The 23,601-nt window shown below is 42.1% G+C and overlaps 1 protein-coding gene across 1 annotated transcript in view; it reads right to left on the bottom strand.

Annotated features, from left to right (window-relative positions):
- Positions 1–23,601, bottom strand: part of LOC137342584 (chloride intracellular channel protein 4) — a 110,937-nt gene that overhangs the window by 15,545 nt on the left and 71,791 nt on the right. Inside the window, exon 4 of the mRNA XM_068006575.1 lies at positions 6,066–6,172. Coding sequence (XP_067862676.1) covers positions 6,066–6,172 — 107 coding nt within the window. The remainder of the gene's footprint in view (positions 1–6,065; positions 6,173–23,601) is intronic.

The raw sequence follows: 23,601 nt of genomic DNA, 5'->3' as shown, positions 1-23,601 counted from the left end.
CTCTCCTTTCCTTGCCGGACCCCCAGAATGTTCCGCGTTGACCACTGTCTGACGGCCTTGTGGTCGAAGGGGATCCTCCTCAGGAACTTCTCCACCTGGGACAGGTGGTGGGGTACGGTTCAGCTGGACGGAACGTCCTGCTTCTGCTCAGCCAGCGTGGCCAGACCCAGCCTTCTCAGTGTGTTAACAGCTAGAAACTCAGCACGTAGTGACACTTGGTGTTTGCATACTGGGGCTCTATACACATCCTGAGGTAAGGCACAGGGATCATATTATGAGGACCTCTTCTCATTATTGTGACAATTCAAGCTTTTAATGAACCTTATGGACAGGCTACAAGTGCTCATAGCACTTCTGGGTCCCACTGACGGCAGTAGTGCAGTATGGGGCATAGAATAGGCTCCAAGTTTCTCAGCCTGATAATAGAGAGGTCTGGAACCCAAAGCATAGAAGCAGGACTGCTTTGGGTGACTCCAATCATATTATTGGCACCCATGACTATTTTGCACCTGTAGTAAGCTTTATTGTGTAATTAGAAAACTCCATTCCCCAAGTGGCTTGGAGATGAGAGAGAGGGATCACTATCCTATATGTAATTGTACTTTTACTGCATTATGTTTTCCTTTATAAAAAATTGTGATGACGTGTGTGGTTCTGTTTCTTGATTAATTGTAATTAACTTCAGCCCAGTTTTTTATCTTGATTTTAACATAGTGTTGGTAAAAACAAACAAAACAAAGGACCTATATGACAGAAAATGTTTTGGAAACCTGCAGATGATGTTAGATGCTCAAATGTTTCAAAATAATATTTCAGTGTCTTTAAATAGCCTCAGAGTATTTTTCACTGAGGTGATGCCAAATGGCTAATGTTCACTTTCATTGGCTTTGAGCGAGCAATTCATTCAAAAGTGATACTGATACTGAGAGAGCTGGACTGAGTTGTCAGTCCCAGCTGTGTGATAACTAATCTCCACGGGGTGATATGTTTGCTTTTTTCAGTGGCCCTGTTAGTCCAGTAGCCAATTAGAGGGGGATGAGGTGGATTCAACAATTCCATTGTCTCCATTTCCATGAAGCTACCCAGTGTCTGCAAGGAAATGAGCTCAGTCTTACATCACTTCAGAGGCTGAATTCCTGAGAGTTGCACAATCCTTAACCCTCTGCACTCATTTATTAAAAATCACTGATTATCACACTACAGCTGGCTGCTATGAGGTTGGGTTTTAAAATTAGGTTTAATTCACTCAGAACATTTTAGAGTCTTTCATGAATTTAAAGATCACTGCACTACAGGAAAATTTGCAAACAAATAGAAAAGTACGTGAAGATATATTTATATAAAAAAAGGAATAAGCAAAAACATTTGGAATTCCCCTCCTCCCTCCCTGCAGAATCATGTTACGCTATGCTCCACACGCACCATCAGCCCAGTATCTTGCCCAGGTCACCACTCTTCATGTTTTCAGGGTAAGTTCTTTCATTATAGCGTGTGGATCTCACTTATTCTTTTTGTATCGTTAAAAAAACAAATACATAGAACTTCATCTGTAATGTATATCCATCCTATCCATATTAACAGTGACTGTCTTGTCAGTTGTAAGTTCATACAATTTTTAAAAAATTAATTCTCAGGATATGGGCATCGCTAGCAAGGCCGGCATTTATTGCCCATCCCTAGTTGCCCTTGAGAAGGTGGTGGTGAGCCTTCTTCTTGAACTGCAGCAGTCCAAGTGGTGAAAGTACTCCCACGGTGCTGTTAGGTAGGGGGGTTCCAGGAATTTGACCCAGCAACAGTGAAGGAATGGCGATATATGTCCCAGTCGGGAAGGTGTGTGACTTGGAGGTGTTGGTGTTCCCATTCACCTTCTAGAACAAGTGTGTCCAGTCAGATCAGGGCTGCCAGTGGGACATGGGTCAGCTCAGGATTGCTACTGGGTCAGCTTGGGTTGGGCTGCCAGTGGAAGTCAGATCAGGTCTAGGCTGTGAATGAGAGTCGAGTTGGGAAACCATGTTTTTCAGTCAAACGAGGCAACAGGACCTCTCATCACAGTGTGTAATACTGACTTCAAAAAAAATCTTCACTCAGCCATTTGAATTAAGCTTTGCATATTTCATAGCAAGACAAACAAAATAGTTGCATTTATGTTGGTTATGTGCCAAATTTAGCTGCTTGATAAGTGTGAAATGAGCAGTACTACTGGTGTGTTCTGATTGATCAGTTTTCTGTTATTCCCATTTCTAAATTCATGTTGGTTGGAAACAGCTGATGTAAAATTGGGAGCACCTATCATTTTGATTGATGGCTGTTAAACATGAACAAAAATTGAGTTATCAATTCTTTTTGAGGAAAATATACTCTATGAATGAGGTCAGGAACTGGCTTGGCTGTGACACCCCCACAGTTGAATAGCCTGAATATCACCCTCGGGGCTTATGAATAAAAAGGGCCACATGGAGGAGATGCCAGTATCCGTAGAACTGTTCCTCAGCGTGAACCAGCACCTTCAGAGGACAAAGGGCAAAAAGTGCTTATTGGTAAGGAGTTATTGGATAGGTCAGACAGAGTATAAAGCTCCCTCCGCAGTACATTGTCAGTGCGTCCGCCCCATACCTGAACTTAAAAGAGTGCCCATTTCTATATAGTTTCCCTTTCCCTCAACTGGGTGTTCTAGATGCCCCCTAACAGTGTCAAACTCATGTCTGTTTGTGCTGAATGTGAAGAAAGTGAGAGAGAAAAACAAAAGAGGCTTTCATCTTGTTTGGATTCACTCCCAGAGCCTAAATGAAAGTCTCTCTGATGTGCTCGATAAATTTAGCTGGTTAGTTGCAAGAAGATAATAAAAAATGTCATCAAGATTCACAGGTTTAGATTTCTCCTTCAAAATGGAGGGTCTGTTATACTTTTCTCCTGGTATTATAGTCAACTCCAGATAAGCACATTACCTGATCCTATGGGACAAACCACTTCTTATTTACCTCTATTGTACAGAATTCCTAAACTAAAGTCAAAACAACAACAAACAACAATAACAAAAACTACAACCTCGCATTTATATGCAAATGTGGATCGTTTCAGAGCGCTTTACAAGAGGTAGAGGTGGAAACTGAGCCATAATACAGAAAGAAAAACTTAGGGGATGATCAAAGTGAGAGGTTTTTTGTGAATCTTTTGGAGACAAATAGCAAGATAGCAAGCAAAGAGAAGTGAGCATGGAAGTGAATTAGAGAGCAATGAAAGAGCACCTCCAATGGTGGAGAAAAGGGAGATAAACAAGTAATAATCAAGAGTCAACGGGGACAGGTGAATGTTCCTCTAGTGGTGTGCAGCGAGGCCATGGAAGAATTTGAACACAAGCACTAGGATCTTTAGATCGATTCCCTGATTCATAAGGAACCAATGAAGTCCAATGAGGACAAGGGTGATGGGTATGTGGGAATTTGTGCAGGAGAGGACTTGGGCGGCAGAGCTCTGAATTAGTTGAAGTTTGTGAAGGGTGGAGCTTGGAAGCAAGTGAGACGAACATTTGAGAAGTTGATCCTTGGGATGATGAAAGGTTTCAAAAATGGTGGGGATGAGGTAGAGCCTCTGGCATGTTTTCTTACCAGCTCATTTTTTTTAGCTCCCAGAACTATTTGCATGTTCTCTGCTCATCCTTTGGCATCAGGTGGAATGCAGGCTGCTCATTGGAGTGCCCATCATGTTACCTTCTAATGCTCAAAGGATCTCTTTCTGAGAAGGCTGCAAATAACCAGTTGGAGAAAAACACACGTTGGTGGCAGTCGATCCAACCAGAGACACTTCACCCATTATGAGGATCAGGCCCCTCAAATAAATGGGGTGGAGGCCATTGAGGGAGTGGGCAAGGTAGAGCTTGGTGGTTTTGTGCCAGCCCAACAAGTTGAGTGTTTCCTCCAACATTTTATTTTTGCTAGCCACTCAGTAACTAACAGGCAGCCCCTCTGCTGCAAGGTTCAGTAGTGGCCTTGCTACTGCATCTACAGCAATTGGCTGCTTACCATACACTAATACACATTCCCTTTCTTTCTATTTAGGGGTCTTTCAGGATGAGGAAGCTGGCAGCAGGGAGCAACAGCAATTAAGAAGAGAAAGTCACAGAACCGGTATACAAGGATGATGCAGTAGTTGTAATATATTTGGATTTTCAAAAGGCCTTTGATAAGGTACCGCATAGTAGACTCATGACTGAGGTCAGAGCGTGTGGAGTCAGGGGACAAGTAGCAGAGTGGATAGCAAGCTGGCTACAAAGCAGAAAATAGAGAGTAGGGGTTAAAGGTTGTTCATCAGATTGGCAAAAAGTGGGAAGTGGTGTTCCACAAGGATTGGTGCTGGGACCACTGTTGTTCACCATTTACATAAACGATGTGGACTCGGGAAGCAAAAGCACAATTTCAAAATTTGCAGACGACGTTAAATTGGGGGGTATAGTTAATACCGAGTAGGACTGCGACAACATACAGGAAGGCATTAATAAACTTGCAGAATGGACGAGTAATTGGCAAATGAATTTCATTTTGGTAGGAAGAATAAGGGGACCACGTACTGCTTGGATAATAAGAGACTAAATGGAGTAGAGGAGCAGAGGGATCTGGAGGTACAGATATACAAATCACTAAAAGTAGCAATGCTATCCTGCATAAGGCCATAAAAAAAAGCAAACCAAGCACTGGGGTTCATTTCTAGAGGGACAGAATTGAAAACAAGTTATGTTAAATTTATATGGAACCTTGGTTAGACCGCACTTGGAGAACTGTGAACAGTTCTGGTCTCCATATCATAAAAAGAATATGGAGGCACTGGAGAAGGTGCAAAAAAATGATTTACTAGGATGATACGAGAACTGAGAAGTTATACCTATCAGGAAAGATTGAACTAGTGCTCTTCTCTCTAGAAAAGAGAAGGCTGAGGAGTGACCTGATAGATGTCTTTAAGATTATGAAAGGATTTGATAGTGTAGACGTAGAGAAGATGTTTTCACTTGCGGGGGAGACCAGAAGTAGGAGCCATAAATATGATAGTCACTAATAAATCCAATGGGGAATTTAGGAGAAACTTCTTTACCAAGAGTGTGGTTAGAATGTGGAACTCGCTATCACAAGGAGTAGTTAAGGCGACTAGGATAGATGCATTTAAAGGGAAGCTAGATAAACACGAGGGAGAAAGAAATAGAAGGATATGCTGATAGGGTTAGATGAAGTAGGGAGGGAGGAGGCTCATGTGGAGCATAAACACCAGCATGAACCAGTTGGGCTGAATGGCCTGCTTCTGTGCTCTACATTCTATGTCATTCTATGTAACTTCTATTTGTGGAGAGACTCTTGTAGCACATCTCTCGCTTCTGGACAGGATGCAAGAACAGCTTGTCATCTGATAGACAATCTCGCTCTCTCACATCTACCTTCCACTTCTCCCTCTCTGTTGAATTTTTGAATTGTTCTTGCCTTAATTATATCAATAGTTCTATGGTTGGTGCTCCTTTGAACTCCTCTAATTTGTTTATTCTAAGTTTGGAATGCACAATCTTACATCTCCCTACATTCCTGCTGTGCTGAAATTAAGAGTCATTGCACAATTGCTTACTCTAATTTATTCTTTCCCAGAATTTCAAGTCTGCAGAACTCCTGGCTTCCCCGTCTTTTTCTCCTCCTACAATCTTCAAACTTTTAAAAGCCAAGTTTAGCATCACTTAATTGCTATTTCCTAATTTACCTTGTCTTCTATTTTACTCTGTTCATGCTCGGTGCTGTTCTGCACTACCAGCCTTCACCTTGGTTTCTCAATACTTTTTTTTAAAGCTTGGCCAACACCTCGTTATACACAAGGAAGTCTCAAATGTACTCTCTCAAAATGAAAGAAGTTAATCCATAACCAAACTACACAACAGTGTCCATTAGAGACACTCCAATATGGAGAAAGGCCTCTCCAAATTAAATTCAGCATGGTTAACTTAGACAATATATTCTGTATATGTTAGTGAGTAGAAATTCTGAATTGGATACTTAGTACTCAGAAAATTAATGCTGTTATTCTAACAAACTGCTTACCTTCATTAGCCTCTGGCTTGGAGTTTTTGATGTAAGCTGAGAATTTCGCAAAAATATCATTCCCAGCTGTGTTGGACTCTGGGTGTTTTGTGCCAAGCTTCATGTACCTAGGAACAAAAGGTATATTGAGTGAGAAATTCAAACAAAATGGCTATTGCAAATGTTTCAAAAATGGATTTAATCTACATTATAAATGTAGTGGGGCTGCTCCACAACCAGGGAGAAAATTGCTGCTTTAACCTTCATGGTTCTGCGAGCCCATTTCCTAACACACTGACATATGGGAAACATGTTGAAATGAACTCATCATCATGCAGAGGTGTGAACTGTATCACATAATAAAATGCATTACTGGTGACAAGGTGCCTGGAGCTCGATTATGGGACTGTTAATACTGGCAGACATCAAAAATATTCAGTTTAGTCTTGTGTGTAGAAAAATCATAGCTCTATAATATCCATCTTATCATACATTCATTTGGTGTAATAATCAATTGGGTTGAATTTGTGTAACTTGACCCCATTGTAACTGGCAAGACAACCAGAAATCAGCCACAGAGGTGGTGTTAATGGCAATTTTGGTGCGCTATATGTGGAAGCTCTATAAATTGGCTGCCCAGGACAGGATGTGGGGTAGAAACAGGTTTAAAATGAGAAATGAAAGAAAGCCAGGGAGGAGGGAATATACAATGCTGAATGGATTATGTGTATAATGAAGACAGGCAGTTCTAATGTGATTTTTAAATGATGTGTGGCAGTACCACACCGCCATGAGTGCATGAATCATTAAAGGAACCTTCATACACCATAGGAACATATGCACCTGATCTTTTCAATGCAGTTATTATTAAATTGACCTTTCTTACTAATATACATCACTCCACTATTAATGCATTGTGTCACTATTAACATATCTCTCCACTACTAATATATCACACTACTGATTCAACAACTGAAGTACCAGCAGTATAACAAGTGTCATTAACACGTTGATTATAGGAAACAGTTCACTGCATGAAATGAACATGGAGCAGCATCTTATGGCCCAGTTCTACTGTGGGTTTAAAACTGCTTTACAACTAGGGAGAGAAGCCACTGAACTGATAGCAAAGTTGAGAGAGACCATCTGGAGAAGACATAATCTCATACCAGTCTAGCTTGGTGCTGATTGCAGTATGACTTCAACCAGTGCAAAGCAAACTTCAAAAAGGTCATTTTTAAACGTTCTATTGTTAACCGAGACCATCAGCCCTTTAAACATGTTTCCCATATGTCAGTGTGTTAGGAAATGGGCTCGCAGAACCATGAAGGTTAAAGCAGCAATTTTCTCTCTGGTTGTGGAGCAGCCCCACTACATTTATAATGTAGATTAAATTGTTAACCGAGACCATCAGCCCTAAATTAAAAATTTAACTGGCAATGGACATCAGTAAACAGAGCTCTGCACACATGTGTAAAGCAGGTATCTACAGAACTCTGCATTGCTCTGAGCAGGTATTGGTCTCAAGCCAGTATCTGCTGTATAATTGCAGCATTAGCCAGATTGTAAATCAGTATTAGTCTTTCAAGACAGAGGCAGATTAATCAATTCATATTAAATTAGGATTCATCTTTTTTTCCTAAATGAATTTTGAGCTAATCAAGGTGAAGGATGTTAGCACTGGGAGGGATAGAACATTTTGTATTTCGGACACCCATGGTCAGCATAAAGCACTCTCAAGGTTAGATGCAGAGTACAGCTCCCTTTTCTCTGTCCTCAACCCACTCTACCCTTCCTGCGGTCTCTCTGAGTGAAATTACCGATTCAATGCCCATTAGTGCTGAATTAACAGCAGATTCCATAAAGGTCAAAGGCCAGTGTCCAAGGATTAAGTAGAACTAAATAACCTGGGAGTCATTTCAGTTTCAGAATACATAGAATCATAGAACGGTTACAGCACAGAAGGAGGCCATTCGGCCCATTGAGCCCGTGCTTGCTCTTTGTAAGAACAATCCAGTTAGTCGCATTCCCCCGCTCTCTCCCCATAGCTCTGCAAATTTTTTCCCTTCAAGTATTATCCAATTCCTTTTTGAAAGCCACGATTGAATCCACCACCCTTTTGGGCAGCGCATTCCAGATCATAACTCGCTGTGTAAAAAAGTGTTTCCTCATGTCGCCTTTGGTTCTTTTGCCAATCACCTTAAATCTGTGTCCTCTGGTTCTTGACCCTTCTGCCAATTGGAACAGTTTCTCTTTATTTACTCTATCTAAACCCTTCATGATTTTGAACATCTCTATCAACTTTCTCTGCTCTAAGGAGAACAACCCCAGCTTCTCCAGTCTATCCACATCACTGAAGTCCCTCATGCCTGGAACCATTTTAGTAAATCTTTTCTGCAAGCTCTCTAAGGCCTTCACATCCTTTCTAAAGTGTGGTGCCCAGAATTAGACACAATACTCCAGCTGTGGCCGAACCAGTCTTTTATAAAGGTTCAACATGATTTCCTTGCTTTTGTATCTACGTATCTATTAAAAAGCCCAATTGAAAGGATCCCGTATGCTTTTTTAACCGCTTTCTCAACCTGTCCTGCCACCTTCAAAGATTTGTGCACATATACTCCCAGGTCTCTCCGTTCCTGCACTCCCTTTAGAATTGTACCATTTAGTGCCTCTCCTCATTCTTCCTGCCAAAATGTATCACTTTGCACTTCTCTGCATTAAATTTCATCTGCCATGTGTCTGCCCATTCCCATCAGCCTGTCTATGTCCTCTTGAAGTCTTTTACCATCTTCCTCACTGTTTACTACACTTCCAAGTTTTGTGTCATCTGCAAATTTTGAAATTGTGCCCTTTACACCCTTGTCCAAATCATTAATATATATCACAAAAAGCAGTGGTCCTAGTACCAACCCCTGGAGAACATCACTGTGTACCTTCCTCCAGTCTGAAAAACAACCATTTACCACTACGCTCTGTTTCCTGTCACTTAGCCAATTTCGTGTCCATGCTGCCACTGCCCATTTTATTCCATAGGCTTCAATTTTGCTGACAAGCCTATTATGTGGCACTTTATCAAATGCCTTTTGAAAGTCCATACATACAACATCAACTGCGTTGCCCTCATCAAAGCTCTCTGTTACCCCATCAAAGTTAGATGCAGAATACAGCTCCCTTTTCTCTGTCCTCAACCTACTACACCAGCCCTGGACTTTACAGCCCTGAAAATGATACCGACTCTAAATGTTCTGTTAGACTTCGGTCAGATTGTTGCCCCACTGTCAACAATTTAGTTTCAGTTGACCCGTTGAACTTAATCGCTTAAAATCTAAAATAAATAAAGGGGTACGCACATGGGACATGCTCCCTGGATCCTTCAACAGGCTTCTGTTTCTAAATTGTCCAGTTTTATTTTTGGTTGTTTTAATCTGAATGAAATGTTTAGTTGTGCTTCCGATAGCTTAGTAAGTTTATCCAGTGAGAAGCTGAGCCATACAGACTATGGAGATCACAGATTCAATCCCCTGGTCTGTGCCGAGTTAGCTGATCTCAGCCAGGACAGTGATCACACTGCAATTGGCCTCATTGACCCTAGGTTGGAGGGGGGGAATCCAGGTTTCCCACTCCCGATCGGAAGAAAAATGACAAAAAAAATCAGCAATACTGCGGTTCGATATATCCGGAATATTCCTTGCAGCACGTGTTATGACAGACCTGCGCACTATTTTGTTCATGTTTTAAATTTAATTTCTCCCTTCCCTTTCTCTCCTGAATTAACACAGTTGGAAGCAGCACTTCAAGCTTCTTCTAAAGTGCTGACTACATTCTTAACAGCAGGATTATAGTGGCACATTACTCATTCTACAGTTACACACACCATCTGCTCCTGACAGGTCTGCATACTACAGCTTTACTGATATTAATATTGCAGAGTTGCTGCCTGCATCATTGTGATCATCACCATTGAGAAATGTCTCTAAACTTGAACTACCCATGAATACAGCAACCGAAGAAGAAAGAGTCAAACTGGACTCCTCCGGAGGGTCGCTGCCCTAAGCTTGACATGTATGCTCAAGCTGTCAGGAAATGGGTCAATGCCAGATTCATCAGCCGCACTCAAGACAGTCCAGAATGTCACCCGAGCACAACGCAACGCCATCGACGCTCTCAAGACCAACCGCAACATCATCATCAAACCAGCGGACAAAGGAGGAGCCATCATCATACAGAACAGAACGGACTATTGCAAAGAAGCATACCGACAACTGGACAACCAGGAACACTACAGACGGTTACCTGCAGATCCGACCAAGGAACACACCCACCAGCTCAACAAACTGATCAAGACCTTCGATCCAGACCTTCAAAGCATCCTACGCGCTCTCATCCCACGCTCTCCCCGTGTGGGAGACTTCTACTGCCTCCCAAAGATACACAAAGCCAACACACCCGGACGTCCTATCGTATCAGGCAACGGAACCCTGTGTGAGAACCTCTCTGGATACATCGAGGGCATCCTGAAACCCATCGTACAGGGAACCCCCAGCTTCTGTCGCCACACTACAGACTTCCTACAAAAACTCAGCACCCACGGACCAGTTGAACCAGGAACACTTCTCACCACGATGGACGTCTCATCACTCTACACCAGTATCCCCCACGATGACGGCATCGCTGCAACAGCATCAATACTCAACACCAACAACAGCCAATCCCCAGACGCCATCCTACAACTCATCCGCTTCATCCTGGATCACAATGTCTTCACCTTCGACAAACAGTTCTTTACCCAAACACACGGAACAGCCATGGGGACCAAATTCGCACCCCAATACGCCAACATTTTCATGCACAAGTTCGAGCAGGACTTCTTCACTGCACAGGACCTCCAACCAACGCTATACACCAGATACATCGATGACATTTTCTTCCTATGGACCCATGGCGAAGAATCACTGAAGAGACTACACGATAACATCAACAAGTTCCATCCCACCATCAAGCTCACCATGGACTACTCCTCAGAATCGGTTTCTTTCTTGGACACACGAATCTCCATCAAAGACGGGCACCTCAGCACCTCACTCTACCGCAAGCCCATGGACAACCTCATGATGCTCCACTTTTCCAGCTCCCACCCTAACCACGTCAAAGAGGCCATCCCCTATGGACAGGCCCTGCGAATACACAGGATCTGCTCAGACGAGGAGGAACGCGATGGACACCTACAGACACTGAAAGACGCCCTCGTAAGAACGGGAAATGACGCTCGACTCGTCGATCGACGGTTCCGACGGGCCACAGCGAAAAATCGCATAGACCTCCTCAGAAGACTAACACGGGACGCAACCAACAGAGTACCCTTCGTCGTCCAGTACTTCCCCAGAGTGGAGAAACTACGCCATGTTCTCCGCAGCCTTCAACATGTCATCGATGACGACGAACACCTCGCTATGGCCATCCCCACATCTCCAATACTCGCCTTCAAACAGCCACCCAACCTCAAACAGACCATCGTTTGCAGCAAATTACCCAGCTTTCAGGAGAACAGCGTCCACGACACCACACAACCCTGCCACGGCAACTTCTGCAAGACATGCCAGATCATCGACACAGACACCACCATCACACGAGAGGACACCACCCACCAGGTACATGGTTCATACTCCTGTGACTCGGCCAACGTTGTCTACCTCATACGTTGCAGGAAAGGATGCCCCGGAGCATGGTACATTGGCGAGACCATACAGACACTGCGACAACAGATGAACGGACACCGCACAACAATCGCCAGACAGGAGGGTTCCCTCCCAGTCGGGGAACACTTCAGCAGTCAAGGACATTCAGCCACCGATCTTCAGGTAAGCGTTCTCCAAGGCGGCCTTCGAGACACACGACAACGCAAAATCGAACAGAAATTGATAGCCAAGTTCCGCACCCATGAGGACGGCCTCAACCGGGATCTTGGGTTCATGTCACGCTACACGTAACCCCACCAGCAAAAAAAAGTTATCTGTTTTTAATACAACGGGTCATTCTCTGTCTTTCTCTTCCTTTCGGATGTTTCTCTCCCTCTCTCTCTCTTTTGTGTTCTGGCCGTTTGTGTATTCGGTGGTCCTGTAGGTAACATCACTCTGTCTGAACACTTTGATTGCCTTGACAATGGGCAGTTGGAAAGATTATCTGTAATCACCAGATATTGTTCTCTGACTATAAATGCGATAACCTTCCATAGAATCCCACACTCGCTCACCTGACGAAGGAGAAAGCCTCCGAAAGCTTGTGATTTTCAAATAAAACAGTTGGACTATAACCTGGTGTTGTCAGATTCCTTACATTACCCATGAATTTGACAGAGAAAGAAACACTTACATAGAATGTATAGCACAGAAACAGGCCATTTGGCCCAACAGGTCCATGCCGGTGTTTATGTTCCACATGAGCCTCCTCCCTCCCTAATTCATCTAACCTTATCAGCATATCCTTCTATTCCTTTCTCCCTCATGTGTTTATCTAGCTTCAGGGCACAATGGTTCAAAGGCTTAAAAAGATTGGTGTGAAGCTGTCACCACTTCATGACAAAAATCCTCCATTTCACAATTAACCATGTCTTAAAAATAACAGGAAACTACTGTTGTGCTTTTTGCCTCAAAAAACATGTTTAGGCTATACTGCAAAAAAAATCAGAATCAAAAAAACAAAACTAATCAGCACTGGGTTACCTTCAGCACTGGACTACCTTCAGCACTGCACTACCTTCACCACTGGGTTACCTTCACCACTGGACTACCTTCACCACTGGACTACCTTCACCACTGGGTTACCTTCACCACTGGGTTACCTTCAGCACTGGACTACCTTCACCACTGGGTTACCTTCACCACTGGGTTACCTTCACCACTGGGTTACCTTCAGCACTGGACTACCTTCACCACTGGGTTACCTTCACCACTGGACTACCTTCACCACTGGGTTACCTTCACCACTGGACTACCTTCACCACTGGGTTACCTTCAGCACTGGACTACCTTCAGCACTGGGTTACCTTCAGCACTGGACTACCTTCAGCACTGGGTTACCTTCAGCACTGGACTACCTTCAGCACTGGACTACCTTCACCACTGGGTTACCTTCAGCACTGGACTACCTTCACCACTGGGTTACCTTCAGCACTGGGCTACCTTCAGCACTGGACTACCTTCACCACTGGGTTACCTTCAGCACTGAGCTACCTTCAGCACTGGACTACCTTCAGCACTGGACTACCTTCAGCACTGAGCTACCTTCAGCTGGTAACTCTGGCTAATTCCTTTTCTGTGACACGCACCAATTTAAAGGGGTTGTATTGTCTTTGTAGAGATGGAAGATGTCAACAATTGCAATTGTAGCATAAAATAGTTACGAACTGTTGCCAGTATCAATGCATCTATTCAAGAGAAGGCAGTGACTGAAAGAGTTCCACAATCTTTTCAATAAGGCAACTTTTTAAGTGTTAAATACTCAAACTTTTATATGTATATTTTTGAAACTGCAGTGTTCCACAATTGTAAAACAGCAATGTGGGATATTATAATGGGCTCAGTCCACCACCATCTTGGAATGTGCTATGTTCACCATGATCTGTTAAGAATATGCAAGAAAGCAGGGAAGAAGAAAAAGCTCTTCAATCCATCAAGGCCTTTCCTTTCATACGTCACGTAGAATCTCTCCTAGACCCGACCCAAAATGTTTCATCTCCAAAGGAAAGGATCTCTTAGATTTCTTCCTGGCAACCACCACCGCCCCCCCCCCCCCCCCACCACATTGGCAAATGAAGTAAACCTTCAGCAGTCCTGTTTAAACCCACACTGCACAATATTTACCCCGGACCTGCCAGTGTTCCTGGTACACCTCCACAGTCCCAGTAGTTTAGGTACCATGATCCACATGACATTCTATCTAAACCTTTATCAAGTTCAAAATCAGCTATTCACCAACATTGATTTTTTTTAACCTATTAACTGACAGCATGAAATGTTTTAGCTGCATTAAGGACAACTTAGGAGGAATATGATGATGTGACAATGTGCTACATTTTTTTTAAACAAAATTCAAAACCTTGCCAAACATTTTGTCAGATTATAGAATGTCTTTAAGGGTATGTGGAGTAAAACTCAGCTCCTGATAACTGTGCAACTAATTGGAGAGTTAGATTCCTCTGTGCCACTCCAACGCTGCAGAATTTATGGTCCAGGCAGAACATTTCCTCACAATCCTAATCCAAGAAGAACATTTCTCCCCAGGTAATTATCTTTTCAGTACTTGCTTCTCAGAATAACGTTAACCTATTCTCTGATTTCTCCTGATTGTAAACACAGTCTTGTAAAAATTAATTTATTATGCTGAAGTAATTGAGGCTCAGTTGCAAAATGATTACATTTGCAAATCTGGGTCCTACTTTATCAGATGTAGTTGCTTTTAGAAATCTTAACCCAAGAGATTCATTTCTCAGGAAACTGGTACGTTTATCAGCAATTAAGTTTACAGAACATTTTCTTGAAGTAAAACAAAAATGGAATTATTTACCAGAAGAAAATATGTTCACAAAACCACACAAATAATCTCCAGAGGCTCTTGGTATTTTTGTCCCCAAAACGGTGTGTTTGTGGAGAAGAAGTCCCACTGGCTGTTGGGCTCTCACTTTGGTCTCCATGTGACTTTCTAGCTGTGATTCTTTGTACATTGAAGTGGCTACATCCCAGTATTCTGTTTCAAATGGCAGAGTAAGTCAGGTGAGGGCAGCAATTCATAATACAAAAGAGAAGTACCCAAAACAGGGAAGCCCAATCAATCAGGTTTAAAGAGATAAAGCATTTCCACCATCAAATTATATTTTCAAAAGGTACCGCATAGTAGATTCATGACTAAGGTCACAGCATGTGGAATCAACAACAACAACTTGCATTATAGCGCCATTAACATAGTAAAACGTCCCAAGGCGCTTCACTGGAGCAATTATCAAACAAAATTTGACACCGAGGGGACAAGTAGCAGAATGGATAGCAAACTGGACACAAAACAGAAAAGAGAGTAGGGGTTAAAGGTAGTCAAAATGTAGAACTTGCTACCACATGGATTAGTTGAGGCGAATAGCATAGTCGCATTTAAGGGACAGCTAGATAAGTAAAGGAGAGAGAAAGGAGTAGTGGGATATGCTGACAGGGTTAGATGAAGTAGGGTGGGAGAAGGCTCGTGTAGAGCATAAACACCAGCATAGACCAGTTGGGTCGAATGGGTTTCTGTGATGTAAATTCTATGTAATTCTATGTATTCCCAAACTGTTGTCCACTGCTTCTTCAACCTTGGGAGTGTAATGGGGCTGGGCTACACACTCCTCCACCACCACTATTAATGTAGTTCCATGACTAGTCATCAGGAAATGAGCTTCACGGAATGGGACTGTTCCCCTGATGATCTTTACTCTTTCTTTCCGATGAAACTCACCCACAAAAGTAACTGGTTCTGAGTCAAGTGTGAAAGGAGACAAGGATAGAAAGTTTGGGAATTTGAAACAATGCTTTTGTAATATTTTCTATCACATAACATTTACCAAAAATAAACTTGGCCCTGAATTTCCTCTAGTTACAGCAGGAGTCTGGCAGAACCCCACCGGAAAAAGGCAGGGACCCAATTATATCAGATCCCCACCAATTCCAGGATTGTCTAGTGGCTTTATAAGGGGTGAAACAAGACCTATATCACCAAGAGGGTAGCAAAGTCAAGATACAAGCATATTACTGAAGGCCAGAACATTGAGAGAGATGAGACATACAGGTTTCCGGATGGGTGCAAGTGGGTCCCACCGGATGGGAGAGTGAGGGTTCAAGCCAGGGTGGCACTCTGCCCCCTGAGGAAAAGGTAAGTTACTTTAAAAAAACAAATATGGACATAGATGGCAAAATGGGGTCCGGTGTGTGGGGGGGTAGTCCCCAGGGCAAACCCCATCCAATTAGTGGCCAGGTGCTGGATATTCCAGCTGCATGGAGTAGGCAGATACTGGAGCTGTGCCTGTAGTGGTGATGGAACCTGCTGGAATGAGTAAATTATGTGCCCTTGAACTGAACCCTCAAACTCTGGCGGAGTCAGTGCTGGAAGGCACTGTTGGCCATGATCCAATGTAACAACTGCGATCACGGCCTGCGGATATTTGGAGCCCTTATCTTTCAAAGTGAAATTATAGAAATATATGGATCCACAGGACAACCTTTGATTGACAATATACCCTTTAGACCTTTCATTTTGTTTTGAAAATGCTACACTATTCCTCCAACAACATTAAACCAGTTTGGACTAAACAACGCAGGTTGACCCAGACAAAAAACTTCCCCTCCCCCGAGAGCTAAATAAATACAGCTGGAAACAGTGTTAAAAATTCATAAAGCAGTTTGATGTAAGGCATGGCCATCACATTCAGTGTTACTCATCTGGTGTGATAGCAAACCACCTGGAACCATGAAACCAATGATGCTAATAAAATATACATCATGACGACCAACTCTACACTCAACTGCTTGTTGAATTAGCTTGGTTTAGATATTCCTTTCTTCAACCACACCTTAGTCCCTCTCCTGAAACAGCGTGTTAACTACAACACTCTTATTGCAGGTCTTTGGGTCATTGTGAAATCCCATTTAGCATTTTCTTATGTTTGCTATTTTTCTTCAACCTATTTGATTATTTCTTTTCATATTACATCTGTCTGATATGTGCGCTGTGCATAAAATCGTGCCAGATGTGAAACTGTACATAGCAGCGCAAGGCTAAATATTAATATTACCTTTTCAAATCTAGATTCATAATCAGGGCTCACAGTCCCGCCACAGAGGGTGATCTAACTGAACTCCAAATTAAAAATTAAATTTGTTGTGACTGCTTGCACACAGGTACCCCATAAATGTACCTGCAATTTGTTTGAGAGTTTATTTTTAATGAATGGAAGCAAGAAGAGGCGGCATGTGGTGCGTGTGGGACGTAGTGGGTGGTACTGAGAAGCTGTGGCAACCGAGAGGAGGAGGAATGAGGCTGCTGCTGTGGAAATATCTGAGTCACAATTCCACTGTCAGTTAATACTAGCATTTGTCTGCAAGCCTCTGCTTTAGCACTGGTATGAGACCTACCCCTGCGGTGAGTCTGGTTTACAAAGGACCAATTCAGAGCATACGATCCAATTTATAGTGGCAAATACAGATCAGATTTTGGCAGATTTCAGGCAACCTGACCTCCATATGCCACGAATGAATAGAACTGAAGGTTCCAGCTTCCTGAGGCCTTGAGGGTCAGACTCCTTCTGTACCTTTCCCTCCTAATAAGGAAAAAAAATACTGAATTCTGTGCTTTGGAAAGTTAAAAGACGTCACAAACTAACAATTGCAAAAATATTAGAAACCAACAGTTCATATGAACTGTGCTTGCCTCTTGCAACTGTTTGCTTTGCCTGACACTGTCTGTGGGTCAGTCCCAGATTTTATTTTTCACCTCTGCTCTATCTCAGTTGAGTGTTTTTTTCAGTTCTAAAAAAGGCTGGAGGGATTAAGCTGTAAGATGAGAGTCAGTCCCTCAGCGTCTCTAAAGTCTCTTTAAACTCTCCCACGGTGGTATTATGAGTATATGGTATATGCATGTGCACACACACACACACACACACACACACTAGTACTGTAGGCCAGGAGTTCCATTGTTTTGTTTCATTAGGAATGATTGCTTTACACTACATTTGATCTGATCTCACGAGAAATGGTTCTTTTGGAAAAGTACTGAAAATTTTGGTTGAAAACTAACTCTGAATCCTTAAGTGTCCTTACTGTGAGGGCAGCTGATTTGTTGTCAGTCAGATCTGCTCAGAAATTGGCATTTTTATTGCCTCTAGGTTTGGCATACAAAATTTTTGCAGTCAGGCAGTAAATCATGCTACATGGAGTAATGGCCGTGGGAATCACATCAAATCACTTGCTTACTTATCATTAATCCCTTTATTCCTCTAAATTTATATTTTCTGGTGAGTTAATCACCTCCTTTCCTACGATAATCACTTTTTTATATATACCTCACTGATATTTCAGAATTGACAGAAAAAAAATCAGCATATTATAATAATGCAGTGAATAGCCTGGATTTTAACAGCTAGGCTGACAAATTGTCCATAGTATAAATGATGCCAATTTATTAAGGATGAAAATTGATTTATCAAAGTGGCCACCTTTTCTTTTGTAACTTTTTTTGCATGTTATTTTCCTTGTCCTAATGCTTTGCAACCAATTCTTTGTGAACCACTTTAGAGAGATTGAGGGAGAAAGGTGCTTTATAAATGAAAATTGTTGCTGTTGACATATGAAGACAAACTTGCTGAGTTGATCACATAGCAACTAGGTGTCCATAACTATACTGGGGACTTTATAAGACGGGATCTAAACATAAAGTCCAAGTCCACCATTAATACCCAAAATGCATTGCAAGAACAACGACCACATGGTGCGACCACAGTGCATCATTCCTTTCAATTAGTTTTGTTATTGTTGGGCACATTGTACAGCAAAGAACTTCAGCATGGGATTTTATAAATGTTTATCAAATTCTAAATCGCGGACTGAGGATTTATTCCAGCACCACTCTCCCCATCAACAGAGAAAACGTTTAATTGTGTGTGAGCTGTCTGCAATCCACGCTTTGGAGCTCAGATTCCATTCCCAAAACACAACTCATCCATAATAAATTGGCATCATTTATACTATGGACAATTTGTCAGCCTAGCTGTTAAAATCCAGGCTATTCACTGGCATTATTATAATATGCTGATTTTTTTTCTGTCAATTCTGAAATGTCAGTGATGTATATATAAAAAAGTGGTTATATTCCCCCAAACTCAGAAAATGTAAAGTTTAACTGGTGTCACAGTGATATGTGCCACAATATTTAAAGCCCATTAAAGTCATGTTCAGGGTGCTGCCTGATATGGCTGTAGTGGCCATTATTTTTTCTGATTTCCTTCTTCAGAAAGAATCAAGACCCTAAATTTGCCATAACTAATGACATGGATATTTTAGTTATTTGATTTCCAGCTCTGACTAAAAACTTACTTAAAAAAACCTGTTTTGTTGGTCTGATCTCTCTCTTAGGGCCAGCGGCTTCAAATCCTGTGATTATAGGGGCTCCTAGTATGGAAGTTCCCCAGTGTCAAACAGCAAATACGCATCAATTAGCTGTTCAGGGACCCAATGAGCAGAAGAACAACTTCTACCAGTGCGCTGATCAGCTGTTCAAGAGTATGGAGAATGGAGGAGTGCAAGTGTCATGTACAATGATAGGGTATAGAGCTGGGAGAGAACGCTGGAGGAAAAAGACAGCAGTTGGAGATTACTGGGGGCAAAGACCACAGTTAAGAGGATCCAGAGATCACTGGAGGAACAGAGAAAGCACCAGAAACAGTCAGTCAAAGTAGGAAAAAGAGAAACACAGCAAAAAGAGGGGAAGAGTAACAGAGATAAAGAAGATAGAGATAGAGATAGAGTAAATAGAAATTCAGAGAGAGAGGAGTGAAACAGATACACAGGGAGAGCAAAAGGGGGAAAGTAACAGTGACTTAGGAGAGCTGGTGAAATTTCCTCTCCTCACTGGCAAACGTTGCTTTTGATTGGTAAAATTGACAAAAACAGGAATTTCAGCTAAAAGAGAGAGTAAGAGAGGAATGCAGAAAGGGGATGAGACAGAAAAACACGAAGAAAACAACAAAGAGAAATAATTTATTGATCTCAGTAACCAGGATAGAGGCCATGTCCTATCTCTTGGTAGAATTGAGAGAAGTGGACCTTCTCTGGATACAACTGGGGACCCTCCATCTCACCTGTTATGTTGTGCCCCAGAACAAAAATAAATAAATTGATAGAGCAGGGAAACACACCAAGCAGAATCTGCCATTTTGCACGTAAAATTCTGAATGTCCCAAGATGATGCATGCCGGACACGTTAGAATAACATCCCATTCCTTCAGTGCTTGACTAACTCAGTCTTTGGAGGTGGGGGGTTGGGGGTTAGTCAGGGCCCATGTAACAGTTCCTGCAAGGTGCCCCAAAACACTTGAGCTGGCCCCACTCTCCCCAGCATTGCTGGGGCTGTCATTTTGGAATCAGGACTCCAAATAGTCATGCTATCCTATTAAGTATTTATTAATGTCATCACAGCAATTCATGCCAAAATTAAAGCAATCAGTTCCTTTAAATATTAAAGGGACAGGGTGCACCATTAAATTGTTCCAAAGTCCAAAGTGTTATAACGAGCTAAAAGAGAGAGTAAGAGAGGAATGCAGAAAAGGGATGAGACAGAAAAACACGAAGAAAACAACAGAGAGTATGCACTTATTAGGGCCTCAGCTGCCATAATTGTTACGATATGGCCAATTTTCAAAGGTCACTCTGTTGGCAGCAAGCACTTGGAAAACTACCCCCTGTATTTTATCCTTGAAACTGCGCGTATGACGCAGTCTGGTAAAAAACCAAATGCTTTTGTAATGAAAAAAAATAATGGAAATGTTTGACAATGTAAATAGGTAAAAAACCATTTCCACTGATCGGTGAGCTGGTATCTGGAGGGTGTATATTTAATATCACCACCAAAGGAACAATGGGAGAGGTTAGGGTTTTTTTTTAACGTAGAGGGTATTTAGGACATTGAATGCCCTACCAGAAATATTGGTGGAAGCAAAATCCAGAACAATAGCATTTAAAAGGGAAGCGGAAGAATATTTGAAAAAGGAACATTTGAAAGAGTATGGGGAAAGGGCAGCGGAATGAAGTGGACAGCTCTTCAGAGGCCCAGCACAGGTGCAGTGGGTCACATGGCCTCGTTCTGTGGTGTAAATTCTTGTGATTCTATATTTTATACAAAGGTTTCACTCCAATGACACGGAAAAGCGGGTGAGTTATGTAGAGCAATCCATATCTGTGGAGCAAAACTCATCCAGGAGAATATTTCCTTAACTCACAGTTTGTAGCAAAAAGTAAACATGTTGTTTATACTCATGTGTACAATTTCATTAGAAGTACATAACAGAGAAAATCTTCCCTCGTTTAGTTACATGGTGGAGACAGTACAAAAAACATCTGCCTCCACACTGCTTCTAAACAGCAGTTTTAAAGCACAGAACAGTTACACAGAGAAGGATTTAGGCTTCTGTTTCTATAAAATTGAGGATTATGTGATATTTCAGTACAATTGGCTACGTAGTTGATTAGGCTCAGTTGGTAACACTCTCGCCTCTGAGTCAGAAGGTTAGTGAGTTCAAGTCCCACTCCAGAGACTGGAGCGCAAAACCTAGGCTGACACCAGAATGCGGTACTGAGGGAGTGCTGCACTGTCAGAGGTGCCGTCTTTCAGATGAGACGTTAAACTGAGGCCCCGTCTGCCCTCTCAGGTGGATGTAAATGATCCCACGGCACTTTTTCGAAGAAGAGTAGGGGAGTTCTCCCCGGTGTCCTAGCCAGTATTTATCCCTCAACCAACACCCAAAAACAGATTATCTGGTCATTTATCTCATTGCTGTTTGTGGGATCTCGCTGTGCAGAAATTGGCTGCTGCGTTGCCTACATTAAACAGTGACTACACTTCAAAAAAGGATTTCATTAGCTGTAAAGCGCTTTGGGACATCCTGAGGTCGTGAAAGTCTTTCTTTCTTTACTAGACACATCACTGCATACTTATCCCATGATGTCGATTCTTGGTAAAGCTCTCTGTGTTCTTTTTCTCAATCATATACTTGTTCATTTCAAGTGCCTTTCATAAATTATGTGGGATTGTTAATAAATGGATCACCACAACAAATTAGTGTAAACTGCATAGCAGGGGAGCACATTTGAAAATTCAGATTTACAGAAAACAATCCAAGATGGTGCAACCACCCAAACACAGATAATTGACATCAGCTCAGTCTGAACTGAAATTTAATTACTGGCCTCAGAAAAAAAGTAAGGTGATGAATTCAGGGCATTTACCTTTGGTTGTCACTCTTGTATTAACAATTAGAACAGGTTTCTTTAAAAGAAAATGAGGATAAACTGACTAAAGATATTCATTTACCATAAATATTCACAGCAAAGAACTGAACCCAGTCAGACTTTCAGCGAGGGATTGGAGCTGACACACATTCCAAATCTGAATCGGAACTAGGTTTGACTTGTCAGAAAAATCAGATTGTAGCCCATTTCTAGCCACTTGGGTTTTTTTCCCCTCCTCCAACATTTGCTTCTCTCCTCACTCATGCTGGGCAATGGTTTTATTGACATTGGCTGCCTTCCTTGACTTGTCCAAGTGGCCATTCTTCAGAAGTCAAGCTGGACAGTGAGTGTCAACAGCCTATTTAATCATAGGGTCACCACAACCAAGCCTTATCATTCCTCGCCTGACATCCACACTGACATGTACACTTTCCAGCAGGGGTTACTGGATGGTTACTCGGAGTGGAAACCCGAGTTGACTTTTACTCCCTTTCCCTGCCCCGAGCTCTCTTGTCACTTGTAGCACTTTCTACTGCTGCCCCAGCTGGGATCAGCTAACTCAGCCCAGACTAGGGATTGAACCTGGGGTCTTCCTGGTCTGTCTGACTCGGTTCCACAGTGGGCATTTACTCCGTGAGCCACAAGGAGAGCCAAACCAGAGATTTAACCCATCTGTCCCTTTAAAAATCTGATTTAAACAATCAGTCAATCGTAATTAATCTGTGCAAAAGTGCTACTTGCTCCTCAGAGGCACTGATTAGAATTCAAATGAGACTTTCAGAGTAACTTATGACCGAAATGTAAACAGCTAAAAATAGAAGCTGGGCCCCGAAAACATCCTGTAGTGCAAAATTACCCTACCATATATGGAAACTATATTATGATGAGATTTACATACTGAGCACCAACAGAAGACTGGAGAAAGGGAGCATTCAAGAAATCGATCCAGGTATTTAAGGTAATTTTTTGTATAACCAAGAACAATGGCCACAAATCTTCCATTCAGTGTAAGATTGTTTAATGTCAAACAGATGCTTTATAATAAAGGCACTGAATATGAATATATCCCCGACTTGACCAAATAAGTCATGAGTGATACAAGTTCAGGGAGTTTTATAGACCCTTCTCCTAATGAGAATTCCTTGTCTGACTTACTGCTAAACATGCTAATTCTACTAGAAGCCGAGTATAAATTAAATTTAGTGAAAATAAGTACATTGCTTTTTTTATTTTTAGTTAGTATTTAATCTAGGCTACAGTAAATGCAAGGATATTTAAATGCTCTGTTACATTACCTTGTAAATTATTTCCCACTCCAATCATTTTTATACCTTAAATGAACTCAATGACTGGTGTGTTTTACGTGTGATCAAAATTGATAATCCCACCCCATGTAACTGCTTTGAATTCATTTATTTCCCTTCAAAATAATAATAATATTATTGCCTGCTTTAGTAATATCTCCTACGTAATAGCAATCAAGGGAAATCAAGGGCTATGGGGATCGGGCAGGAAAGTGGAGTTGAGGTTGAAGATCA

The sequence above is a fragment of the Heptranchias perlo genome, chromosome 26 (genome assembly GCF_035084215.1).
Source record: "Heptranchias perlo isolate sHepPer1 chromosome 26, sHepPer1.hap1, whole genome shotgun sequence".
Taxonomy (NCBI): domain Eukaryota; kingdom Metazoa; phylum Chordata; class Chondrichthyes; order Hexanchiformes; family Hexanchidae; genus Heptranchias; species Heptranchias perlo.
The sequence above is the reverse complement of the archived record's forward strand: the minus strand, read 5'-3'. Positions and strand labels throughout refer to the sequence as shown.